This window comes from Zosterops lateralis, assembly GCF_965231275.1.
Source record: "Zosterops lateralis genome assembly, chromosome: 9".
NCBI lineage: Eukaryota > Metazoa > Chordata > Aves > Passeriformes > Zosteropidae > Zosterops > Zosterops lateralis.
The window spans coordinates 2,459,528-2,472,007 of NC_139769.1; the positions used below are offsets into that span (position 1 = coordinate 2,459,528).

The 12,480-nt window shown below is 43.2% G+C and overlaps 1 protein-coding gene across 4 annotated transcripts in view; it reads left to right on the top strand.

The window, feature by feature from the left end:
- Positions 1–12,480, top strand: part of DOCK7 (dedicator of cytokinesis 7) — a 92,220-nt gene that overhangs the window by 22,282 nt on the left and 57,458 nt on the right. For all 4 annotated transcript variants that reach the window (XM_083867528.1, XM_083867529.1, XM_083867530.1 and 1 more), the window contains exons 5-14: positions 1,674–1,803; positions 1,910–2,122; positions 2,498–2,583; positions 4,498–4,564; positions 5,858–6,007; positions 6,719–6,799; positions 7,875–8,040; positions 8,664–8,806; positions 10,604–10,697; positions 11,808–11,970. In XM_083867528.1, the coding sequence (XP_083723654.1) occupies positions 1,674–1,803; positions 1,910–2,122; positions 2,498–2,583; positions 4,498–4,564; positions 5,858–6,007; positions 6,719–6,799; positions 7,875–8,040; positions 8,664–8,806; positions 10,604–10,697; positions 11,808–11,970 (1,293 nt within the window). The remainder of the gene's footprint in view (positions 1–1,673; positions 1,804–1,909; positions 2,123–2,497; positions 2,584–4,497; positions 4,565–5,857; positions 6,008–6,718; positions 6,800–7,874; positions 8,041–8,663; positions 8,807–10,603; positions 10,698–11,807; positions 11,971–12,480) is intronic.

Below are 12,480 nucleotides of genomic sequence, written 5' to 3' on the forward strand. Positions count from 1 at the left end.
CAGTTGCCACAATTCACTGCTTTAATGTTGTCCTGAGAGCCACTTCAGGGGATGCTCAGGATATGCTTGGTGCTGCTAACGTGACCTAATAAAAAAGTGTTTTGTAATCTCATACCTAAAAAAAAAAAAAAAAAAAAAAAAATCCAACCCACCCAGAAAGGAACCCAAGAGTGAGGGAGATGTTTTATTAACTCCTAGCCTTGACAGCAGAGTCTTGGATCCACCACAGATCTGGACAGTCTTGGATTCTCAGTGACTTTCATTGGTACCTGGAATTCCTGGCCTTGATTCCTGCTCTGATGAGGTTTATTTGATAGGGTTTTGTCCTCTGAGAGTCGTGGCACTTTCTGCTTGCATAAAATCATGGCAGAGCACTGGGTAGAAATTGAAGAGTTACTCCTGGAGCAGGGGAAGAGCCCAAAAGCTCAGCTGGGAAGGACTGAATTTTTTTTTTAGTAAGGATATTGACAATTTCCTTTTAATCCATCCTGTTGGAAGGTTCAAAGTCCTTGGAAGAACTGCTGAATTGTGGCATTCCATCCTTTTCTTCCCCACTCCAGGGGAAAAAATCTTTATGTCCATCTCTGCCTCCAGTTTTTTGTAACCAAAATGTTTTTGAGGCAGGGAAATCCACCCATTCAGTAATTTCTTTAATGATATTGGAAAAGGTGAATAAGTTCACTGGCCTGAAAAAAAAAAACCACTAGGATATTCTGATTTCAAGCTTATGTTGTAATTTCTGCATGCTAGACTGAGGAAGTCAGGTGTGAATTAGAGATAATTTACACTTGTTGGTGGAGCTGTGATGGAAATGCAGAAATCCAGGTGAGGATTATACAGATCCTATTGTTCAGCTCTCAGGAATTACAGCAGAATAAGATAAATGCCTTCCTCCTTTTTTCTCTTCCCTCTTTATTCACTGTTAGCCTACCTATAGTTTTCCCCATGTCTGCACCATCCCTCTGTGGTAACTTTAGTACCAGGGCATGATAAGAACAATTAATTCTAGATGTGATTCCAGGAGCTGACTTGGAGTGAGTATTGCAGGGAGACCCTGGCTCTACCCGTGTGTGTGTATAAATACAGAGGTGGTGCTATTTGGCACCCAAAAATTTGTTAGTCAAAGAGATCTGCTCCTGTCAGCACAGCAAACAAACTGTTCACTTGTAGGAGCTCTGAGGGACCCACTTCCCTTGCAAAGGTGCTGTTTGAAGACACGTGTTTTACTCAGAGTTGGAAGGTTGTTCTCCAGAGGTGCTCAGGGTTTTCCTGAGTTGCTGTTTTGGTTTTCCAGTTAATCATTTTATCTGCTCCAAGGCAGTTCCTGCTCCAGCAGAACCACTGGCCTCCAAGCCCTGGTGTTCCCGGCCTGTTTTTAGCCTGGCATCACAATGGCACATTTTACAACGACTTTAATTGGCCCTTGATAATCCTCCTTTTGACATCACCCAGAGTGGCTTTATAGATGAACAGAGTCACATTGTAGTGTGGGAATAGTGGCTGTTGGATGATGCCCCAGCTCCAGTGGAGCTGACTGGAAATTGTGTTTGCAGGGAGCAGCTCCTGCCTCGGGAGCACCCACGCTGATAATGCTGGCTTTGTACTGGGCTATTGCTTCTGGGGTCGGGGTCAAAAGGGCTGCTAAGAACGTGTTTGAAATCCTCTTTTTGCAGATACCACAAGCTGGGAACTGGGTTCAACCCCAACACCTTGGACAAGCAGAAGGAGAGGCAAAAAGGGCTCCCCAAACAGGTCTTCGAGTCCGATGAGGCTCCGGATGGCAACAGCTACCAGGATGAACAAGTAATGTGCCTTTAAAACCTCGCTACATAAAACCTAATTTATGGTCCAGCTTTAAAAGTGCAGTCCTTTTCCCATTACAAGTTGGTTTTAATTTGTTGGCTCTCAGGATGACCTTAAGCGACGCTCAATGTCGATCGACGACACTCCCCGGGGCAGCTGGGCCTGCAGCATCTTCGACCTGAAGAACTCCCAGCCCGATGCCCTTCTCCCAAACCTGCTGGACAGAACCCCAAATGAGGAGATTGACCACCACAATGAGGACCAGAGGAAGTCCAGCAGGCATAAGGAGCTTTTTGCACTACACCCAGCACCAGACGAGGTATTTTTATATGTGGGTGGGACTGGAAAAGTGAAGGGTGTAGGGAATGTGGAAGTTGTCAGTCTGGCACTGATTTAAAGGATTTAAGATCACCTGTGTTTAACATGCATGAGAACTGCAGCTGTTCTGTGTTTTTCAGTGCATTGTCTTGCCCATAGATACTACTTTTTGAAGACTGGGTTTCCCTTCTGGTTATGCAATCCCCAGAAACATTAAAGGGATTTAATTTAGCATATTTATAGCTGCTGATGAATGCACCACGCTGGGAAGCCTCGGATTAAATTGGTGCCATGTCTTAAAAGAAAAAAGTGGTTGATGTGTTTGCCTCCTGATTCTTCTGGTGATTTGTACAAGGGGTTGTGTCTCTGATTCCAGGAGGAGCCCATAGAGAGACTCAGTGTCCCTGAAGTACCCAAAGAACACTTTGGCCAAAGACTCCTGGTGAAGTGTTTGTCCCTGAAGTAAGTACCACGTCAACAGACAGCTGCAGAAATTCAGAATTCAAATCTGCTGCTGTATCCACGTGCATCTGGAATAACTCCACTGCCTTGTTTATTGCCCTGGAAGGGTCATTGCATTGTTTGGTCATAAGCTTTGAGGTTAATTTTATAGGGGTTGAGTTATGCATTTGTATCTTTGAGACTTCCTGCAGAGTGATGGGGCAGGAAATATCCTCCTCCCTTGGCTTTTCTCCTTGTTGCTTTCCAGCTCTGCCTGTTCCATGTCCCTGGCATGTGACATGAGGCTTCACCACACTCCTCCAGGGCTCTAAAGTTGGCCACTCACTGGTGTTCACCTCCCTAACGAGGAAATTTGAGATTACATTTAAAGATTAAAAATGCTCGAGCCTTGAAATCAGAAAGACAACCAAAGATTTGCCAAAGTTTAGGCTCAACAACCTTGACTGTGTCCCTTTAAGAGTGAAGACTTTATATACTTAGTAAGCATTAACTGGAGGAATAGAAACCTGTTAAACAAGTTTAATGAAGTGGAGCTCCTGAATATAGGGTTACCTGCAGCTGGTTCATTGCCTATAACTCTTCTCTAATAACACAAGGTAAAATTTTACTGTTATTCCCTTGGAGAAATAAAGTACAAAACTGATTTTCCACACTGCTGTATTCATCTTCTGTGTCCTCAGTTAGGTCAACCCTTCTTATTAGAGAGCTCCAGTTGCTGCTCATAACTGAGATATATGTGTGGGACATTTCTCCTGCTCGTAGAGTACTCCAGGACCTAATATAGCCATAGAGATGAACTGATTTTGCAGCCTTTTATGAACTGGAACAACATAATATGCAGTAGCAGTGCAGCTTTCCCTCCAAAGGAGGGTGTCTTTAGCATAAATAAGTTAGATGCTGGAAATTAATGTTTTCTGCTCTTTAAGCATCTCTTGCTAGCTGCCAATTGATGGCAAATCTGCCCAGCTACATGTTTGTTTGTGTACCTGGGAATCTCTGAGCCTGTGCTCGGAGATGTAATCCAGGATTGTGTCATCTCAGTGGCACAAAACAAGGACATTTTCCTCAGGGAGAAGGCTCAGATGACCTGAGCAGGGTCATTTCCAGGTTAATCTCAGCTTTGTTGCAGAACTGGAGAAAACACCTGTTTCATGGTGTGTCTCAGCTTCCAGGCTGAAGCTGAGAGCTCCCTGCAAGGGCTGGGTGTGGAGGGAATCCCAGCATGAATTTTGTGGGCAGGCTGTGCAGACAAAAATGGCATTTCAGCCCCTGCTCCCTGTGGTGCAGGGACAGGATTTGAATGTTTTTAAATTCCTTTAACTCCTCAGGTGTTCTGACAACAAGTTCAGCTCTGTTTGGTGGGTCAGTGTTCCTGTTGGGAGTGTTGGAATTTGCATGAATGCTGGGTAACAGTCACTGTGAAAAGCTGGCACCTTTCTGAGGGAGTTCTTGCTATTTTCTGACAACAGTTAACTGTTGAAAATTGCTAAAATAGATGTTCTGAGTGTCCAGAGGCAGGAGCCCTCTGGCCAGTGATGCTGAGAGGAGCAGCTGGGCATTTAGCCTGGGCAGCAGAGGGAATTGGCTTCTCCAGGGAATCAGGGGAGCTGGGTGCTCCAGTTATCCCAAATAACAATTCCTCTCCCTTGGAAGAAGCTTTTGAGCTGCTTTGCTTGGCTTTCAGCGAGTTCAAATGGCTTTTAGAAGGTCCATGGAGCTCTGGCATGGTCCTGGTGGGAGGGAGCAGGACAGGAGTGGGGTGGAAATTGGGAAACAAGATCCCTTTGGAGCTGGAGCAGCCCTTGGGTTGGCTCAGCTGTTCCTCACATCACCCAGGGAGGATTTGGGGACAGGGTTGGTTCTTCCTTCTGACAAAATGCAAATCAACTGATTCTGTGTTTCCTTCTTTTCAAGGTTTGAAATAGAAATTGAGCCCATTTTTGCGAGTTTGGCTTTGTATGATGTTAAAGAGAAGAAGAAGGTAGGTTTTAAATTGCTTGAGTGTGACATTTCCACTGAAATTTAAGAACAAAAATGGAGGAATTAATTCTGGTGGCAAAGCTTTGAGAGGACAGTGACTTAGAGGTTGGAGGAATGATGAAGGCATTTGATGAACCATCTTGTGTGTTCTTGGTAGAGCAGTTGAGGTATCACCAATTTCCTAAAAATATTATCTGTGAGTGCCTGAAATCAGAAAAAAAAAAAAAAAATCCAATTTGGCTTTCAAAAGTCCCTTCCCCAGAGAGAACTTAGGTAACTGAAACCTTTTATTTAAATTAGGTTTTTTATGACTTTCCTAATCTCTTTTTGGTGATTCAGCATGGCATGGGGCCAAGCAACACTTCAATAATGCACAAGAAAGTCACACATGCTAAAATTGCTAAAATCAAAACAAAACTGAGGAATCTTTTCAAGATCTGAGTTACAGGGAATGCAAAATACATTTATTCGTCTATTTATGTTCTGTATTTAATATTTAAAGAGTCTCTTAGTTTTCCTTGTTCAAGATATTAGCAGTAGTGGAGAGAAAAATGTTAAAAATATGCGTTTTGACATTTATCTCTTTAAGGCTTGAATTTAATGCATTGAGATTTAAGTTATGTAGATGAGAGTATGTAGAATATTATGTGAACTTTGTTTAATATTTAAATCACATTTCATAAGCCAATTTTATCATCTCATTACTCCCTTCTTTTATTTTGGCTCTAATGTAGTAAGTTCTTTAGTGACCTCTGGTGTTGGTAATCTGCTCACATCTTTTTGGCTCTAAAGCTTTGCAGTCAAGGGTTTGGTGTTTCAGGGTAGAAAGATCAGTGTCTGTCTTTTCAAGGGATGTTGTTTCCCTTTCCCCCCCTTTTTCCCCCCCTTTTTCCCCCCCTTTTTCCCCCCCTTTTTCCCCCCCTTTTTCCCCCCCTTTTTCCCCCCCTTTTTCCCCCCCTTTTTCCCCCCCTTTTTCCCCCCCTTTTCCCCCCCCTTTTCCCCCCCTTTTTCCCCCTTTTTCCCCTGTTGTAATTCCTAATCCTGTGATAGAGCTACACAACTCAGAGGAGCTGGAGGAAATTTTATGGGTAGTTTGTGGTGTTTCCTCTGTTTCCTTTCTCGTTATCCTGCCTTGATTTCTTAATCAAAAAGGATTTTTTTTCTTTTCATACATTGTTTGAAACGAGGAGTTTTTAACATGTATTTTAAAACAATTTAAAATTGTTCATTAAGAATTTACAAAAAATAGATATTTATATAGCTAATGCTTGAAACTACCCAATTTCTTCCTTAGATTTCAGAGAATTTCTACTTTGACTTAAACTCTGAGCAAATGAAGGGAATGCTTCGGCCTCATGTCCCCCCTGCTGCTATTTCCACCCTGGCCAGATCTGCCATCTTTTCTATCACCTACCCATCCCAAGATGTCTTTTTAGTAATAAAGGTAAGAAATGACAGGGAAATCAACATTATTGTGGTCTCTTGGTTTTTATGTGAAATAAAATAAAAATTTTGTTCTCTAAAGAGTAAACAGTGCTGCTTTATTCAAATATCCTCACTTAAGTTCCTTTGTAACAACCAGTTCAGTGCATTGAAACTGGAAAGAGCACAAAGGTTTGCTTGATGATATAAATCAGTTTTCTGGGGCTTGACCTTGGTTTTCATATAAAACAATGTGCTGACTCCTTAAAATGACAGATAAGTCAGTGATTTAAAAATATCTATTGATCTGAATCTCATTTCACAAAGGATACACGCCCCTCAGAAAGATTTTCTGATGTATTAAAGGGCTGAAATTGCTAAGAGAGTGAGATCCATAACTGAAATGAAATGCAACATTGGTCACTCCTGGGATAAAGTACACAAAAATAAAAGTTATTCTCTGTTCTCTCCTTTGATTCAATGAGTGCACAATTGTTGCTTGTTCAGGTGGGTGTTTGAGTCAAGATTTTTGGGTGGACTCTGAATAAAAATCATCCTGTGGTGAAAAGGGGAGTTCAAGACATATTTTCAGTTCACAGGCAGTGTGAAAGTTCTGCAGGAAATGCTTTTTACACAAGTTCTTGTGAAAGAATTTTTTGCCTCTTTGTGCTTGTTCAGTTTATTAATCCTTGCTGGATCCATGTGCTTATAATGGTTCATTTTCCCTTCTCAGCTGGAAAAAGTTTTACAGCAGGGAGATATTGGGGAGTGTGCAGAGCCTTATATGATTTTTAAAGAATCTGATGCAGCCAAGGTAAGAATTTTTTTTGTGTTTTGATAAAAGATTAAACATATTTTCTTTTACCTTGGGTGATTGATACTGTTCCTGTCTTTAAAAGGATCTGTGTTTAATTAAGAATCTAATCCCATCCTAAAGACCAAAAAAAGAGCCAAAGCCCTTTGAGTCTTGATGCCTTATTGGGGTGGAGTAGTTAAAGGTCAGCAGTTTTTGTGGCTGTCAGGGGAGATTTGTGGTTCCCATCAAACTCAATCAGCTGTGATTCCCTGTCCCAAAGGATCAGCTGGGTCAAGGGAAGGCAGCCTTTGATGGGAATTTGCAGTAAAAAAATTCAACTTTTCCCGCTGCTTTTGCAGCTTTAACCCCATCACTTCTGCCTGATTCTAAAAGAACCTCAAAAGAACCTCTAAAAGAACCTCAAAAATGGTTCCTAATTTCCTGGGCAGTTGGGTTGAGCCAGGTGGAGATCAAAGGGGAATAATGAGGGCAAAGCAGAGGTTCCAGCCCTTCTTGTGATCTATTTGGCCTCTCCATTTGGCTTTCGCAAAAGCTTGGATGGTTTGTTAATTTTAATCAACCTCTTAATAAAATATTTCTTCCCTGAAGCTCTAAAAGTTGCTCTTTAATATGTAGAGCTATGGAAAAAATCCTCTTTTATTCCATTTTTTTTCCTTGACAAAATGAGTATGATGCAACTTATTTGAGGAACGTTTTGAGTTTCCCACTCAACTCCAGATGATCTGAGCACCTGCTGCATAAAATCACGTTAGGAAAGGCTCTTTCAGACTTTACAGGGGAAAATACAGATTTTCTTGAAGGAGCAGTGGGCAGGTGAGCTCACTGGGGTTTGACAGGCTGTTCAGGAGGGTTGAGAACATAAAAGGCTGTTCTGGCTGTCCTCTGGTGGCCTCTTGGGAAACAGAAGTCGCATTTTCCCAACACTTGGTGATCCTCCTATGGATGGTGCCACCAAAACACACAATCATTGGGAGTTAGAAAAGACACCATCATTCCTCACTCATTTTGCTAAATGAACCTCTGCTCCTGTTTCTCTCCTTTTAACCTCTTGGGCTGGATATTTTCTCCACAGAACAAGGAAAAGTTGGAGAAACTGAAAGGCCAGGCAGAGCAGTTTTGCCAAAGACTTGGGAAGTACCGGATGCCTTTTGCCTGGACGGCCATTCACCTCATGAACATTGTGAGCAGTGCTGGCAGCTTGGAAAGAGATTCCACGGAAGTTGAAGTTGGCACAGGAGGTGGGTAAAGGGCTTGGCATCTGCAGGAGGGAGTGTGGGCAAATCCAGAGGTTTTGATTCATATCCTGTAGCTGCTGTTGCTCCTTTTATCGCTTTCCTCCCCTCTGCCCCCCTGATGGTCTGGGGTCATGGTTGAACTAAAACAGAAAAGTCCATGATAACAAATGGATTTATCTTTCAAGGATTTTACAAGCAAACCATCTGTTATATTATTTAAAACCAGACTGGTGAGACTGAGGGAGCATTACAGTCTGATGAACATTTTCCGAAGGAGTGGATTAATCTTTGTGAGCCACGTAGCTCATCCGAAACTGCTCTTCAGCATCCCCAAAACTGCCAACTTCATCATCTTTCAGAGCAAGGGAAATACATAAATCTCAGCATGATAAAGACTTCTATTACAGCAGGAAGGCACTGGGGTGAGGTGGCTGGGAGGGGAGCAGGAGTCTGATGCCTCCAGAGCGGGATTGCCTGAGCATAACCACCTCTTCTGTCACCTCATGGCATTATTCCCTCTCCTCCTGTGAAAACAACCCTGCTTGGAGCAAAAGTAGGCTCTTGGACTGTAATTTTTTTCTGCTTTATTTTCTAATTCCTTCTCTTCTCCCTGCTGTGTTTTGCAGAACGAAAAGGGTCGTGGTCGGAGCGGCGGAATTCCAGCATCGTTGGGAGGCGTTCCTTGGAGAGAACCACCAGTGGGGATGAGGCTTGCAACCTGAGCAGCTTCAGGCCAGCCACCCTGACAGTCACCAACTTCTTCAAACAGGTGTGGCAGGAGGATCTCTCACTCAGGAGATGTTTTTTGGGTAGAAGGGTTGGGTCGTGTGAGGTCACTGAGGGATTAATTTGTGACTCATTTGATTTCTGTTCCCCAATTGCTGGGAATCCTTGAGCAGCATTCCCTGGGTTTGTTGTGTTAGGTGTCAGTTATCAGGGAATCACAGACTGCTTTGGGTGGGAAGGGAGCTTAAAGCCCATCCAGTGCCACCCTTGCCACAGGCAGGGACATTTTCCAGGGCAAATTGGCCCTTCCACACTGAGCTGTGGGAACAGAAGAGGGGCCAGCTTGGCCCCACAACCCCAAAGCAGAGGAGCAGCCCCTGTGCCCTGCAGCAAATAAATCTGCTTTTGTTGCTGAGACTTCGTTTCTTCTAAGAAGGTCAAATTCTGCTGAGAGTTGCTGCACTGACACTGTCCAAGCTGCTGATGGGGCAGGTTCTGGCTGAGAATCCTCTCAAGAGGAGATGTTTTTCTTTGGATGGATCTTGGAATGGTTTGTGCTGGAAGGGACCCTAAAGCCCATCCAGTGCCACCCCTGCCATGGCAGGGACACCTTCCACTGTCCCAGGTTGTTCCAGCCTGGCCTTGGACACTTCAGGGATCCAGGGGCAGCCACAGCTGTGCCAGAGCCTCCCCACCCTCCCAGGGAACAATTTCTCCCTAATTCCCAATCCAAACCTACTCTCCTACAGTTATATATTACATAATACTATATAATATATTAATTCTGGTAGTAGTGAATCCAGTTCCTCAGAGTGATTTAAGGTTGGCATCAGTTCCCTGGACACATCTAGGGATCCCTGGGGAAAACAAATGGTGCTGATGCTGCTTTGCTGAGTGGCAGCTCCTCTTAGCCAGAGCTTGGGATTTTCCTGAGGAGTGGAAAACATGATTAAAGGGAGCAAATTTCTCAGTTAAGCTTAGCAAAAAGTAGTGAGCTGAAGATTTTCTAAGATTTGCTTAATGTCACATCTAGTTAAGGAGAAACTGGTCACTAAGTTAGTAATGAATTACAAGAGCATGTATTTATTTACTTTGTTGAGGGTTTTTTTTTTACTCTGAAGCAGCTCATTTTTTTTCATTTGTCCTTTAAAAACAGCTAAACATTAATTTAAGATTTTAAATTTCAGATTCCTTATTATCTTCCTTTTCTCCTGTTAAGTATGATTAGTTGAACACTACCCAGTGTTTTTCTGCTTCCATTTGCTTCTTTTTTTTTTTTTTTTAATGTTGTGATTTCTTACCTTTAAAATCAGGTATCTTCTACTTTTGGCTGACAGAGTCCCATTTTCCCTAATGTCTCCATAAAAATTAGCAGAACTCTGAGCTATTAGAATGGGCACAAGGAAGACTGACAACAGGCTCCTTGCACTTCCTACTTTTCCTGAAAAATAAGGCTGTTGTGGGCTGATCCCAAAGGAAAGGCAGAGGAGAAGGAATGAGACTCACCTCCTGAATGACAGATACTTTTTCAAACTATTACATTTGCTTAAAAAATGGGTATTTTTGGGAAACCTTTTAGCAGCCATTTCCAGTTTGGAAAAAGATAATATTGATGGGGAGAGAAAAGGCTTTCAATTAAAAGTTCCTGCAGCTGTCAGGATGATTAATAAGGGATGAAGGGAAGGGGAAAGGATGGAGAAATGAAGTGTAATTACCACGTTAATGTTAACACCTCGTTCAGGGAAGGCAGAGTTTGATGTCAGAGGGGATGAGAGGGTTTATTCTCTCTCTGGCAGCCCTGGGGGGTTGTTTGGGTAACCAAATCTTGCACCTTGAGCAGGAGGGGGATCGCCTGAGCGACGAGGACCTGTACAAGTTCCTGGCTGACATGAGACGTCCCTCGTCGGTGCTGCGCAGGCTCAGACCCATCACAGGTATCCAGCCTGCCCTTCTGGGCTCCAAGGCTCAGCTCTTTGGTTAATTCCTCACCCCAGGGAAATCCTTGAGAGCAATCCCTGGACAGCAGGAGCACTGAATGTGTTCTGGGGCAGGTTTGTCAGTGGCACACTGAGGGGTGGTGTCTGTGAGGAGGAAATGCAAACCCCAAAGCCCCAAACCCAGGAACCTCTGTTTCCCTTCTCTATCCCAAAGCCCCAAACCCAGGAACCTCTGTTTCCCACTTTATCCCAAAGCCCCAAACCCAGGAACCTCTGTTTCCCTTCTCTATCCCAAAGCCCCAAACCCAGGAACCTCTGTATCCCTTCTTTATCCCAAAGCCCCAAACACAGGAACCTCTGTTTCCCATCTCTCTCCTGGCTCTCACTCCTGGTTAATAGGAACAGGCTCCACCTCTGTTTGAGAAAGGGGAATAGAAACCCTGGCACACCGCTAGTGAAGCTGGTCTCTGCCCTGTGCCATTCCTCACAATATTTACTTAACCTGCTCTTAAAACTCCCCAGGGACAGCAATCCTGCCTCTTCCGTGGATCATCTCCCCAGCTCTCAGCTGGCCTTGCAGCCTTTAAGCTTAACCTAAACCAGGTTGGGTTTTAAGGAAACTTTGCAAAATTATCTTGCTGTAAATTAATTTGAATCTGGTCTGCCATGGCCTGGAGCAGTGACCACAACCTTCCCAGCACTTGGATGTTGTGATCAGTTCACCTCTGTTTTGTAGCCTGACCAATCTCAGGCTTTTTCAACCTTTCCTCTGATGGAGTTTTATTTGTAACATTAGCTGAGCCTCACAGGAGCATTATCTGGACTGTATTTCCCCAGTTTTCCTATGGAAAAAGCATTTGTGCTTTGTTAAGATGCATATTTTCTTTTGGTTCTTATTATCTGGCCCTCAGTTGCTTTAGATATCAGTTGGATCAACTTAATTAACAAATCCACTTTAGCTGCAATTTGTCATTTGTTGATTTATTAAATCCATATATAGGATGTCAGTGGATATAAAGGATATTAACCTGAAGAAACAAAGCACAGTTATGCTTTTCAAATATTAATTTCTATTTATTAACTAATAAAATTCCTTTCTTTTTGCAGCTCAGTTGAAGATAGACATATCTCCAGCTCCAGAGAACCCCCACTATTGCCTAACCCCAGAGCTGCTGCAAGTCAAGCTTTACCCAGACAGCAGAGTCAGACCTACCAGAGAAATCCTGGAGTTCCCTGCCAGGGATGTCTACGTCCCAAACACCACATACAGGTCAGAGTTTGGAAATCCGTGGCACTTTTCAGAGCCTGAGCCTGGCAAGTGTAGAAATTCCTCCCTTATCAAGCAGGGCTGTTGCACAATGTGGTTTTTGGGCAGAGGTGCTGTGCCAGAGGCACGGGAAGGGTTCGGGCTGACACAGCAGGAAAGGCTCAGCTGGGGAGGGACAAACAGGTTTGAATCAAACTTGGCTGTGAGTGAGAACACGGGAGAGGTTTCTCCATTCCCCAGAATTCAGGGTGGAATTTGGTTTAAATCTTTTCAGTTTTATGCAGGGTCTTTCTTTTGCTAAAGTCACCATTCTCCTACTGATTTTGTTAATTTGTGTCATTTCAGCAACTTTTTTTTCTTTAAAGTGAGGGATTGAAATAGAGAAAATGCATAATCCCTTTGTTTATATTTCCATTTTGATTGCCAAGCAATTTGTTTGTTTATAATAATTGACAAAAAAATCTTCAGAAGGCTTGAAAAATGGGATTTTTTTCTAAATATGTTGGGAAACAA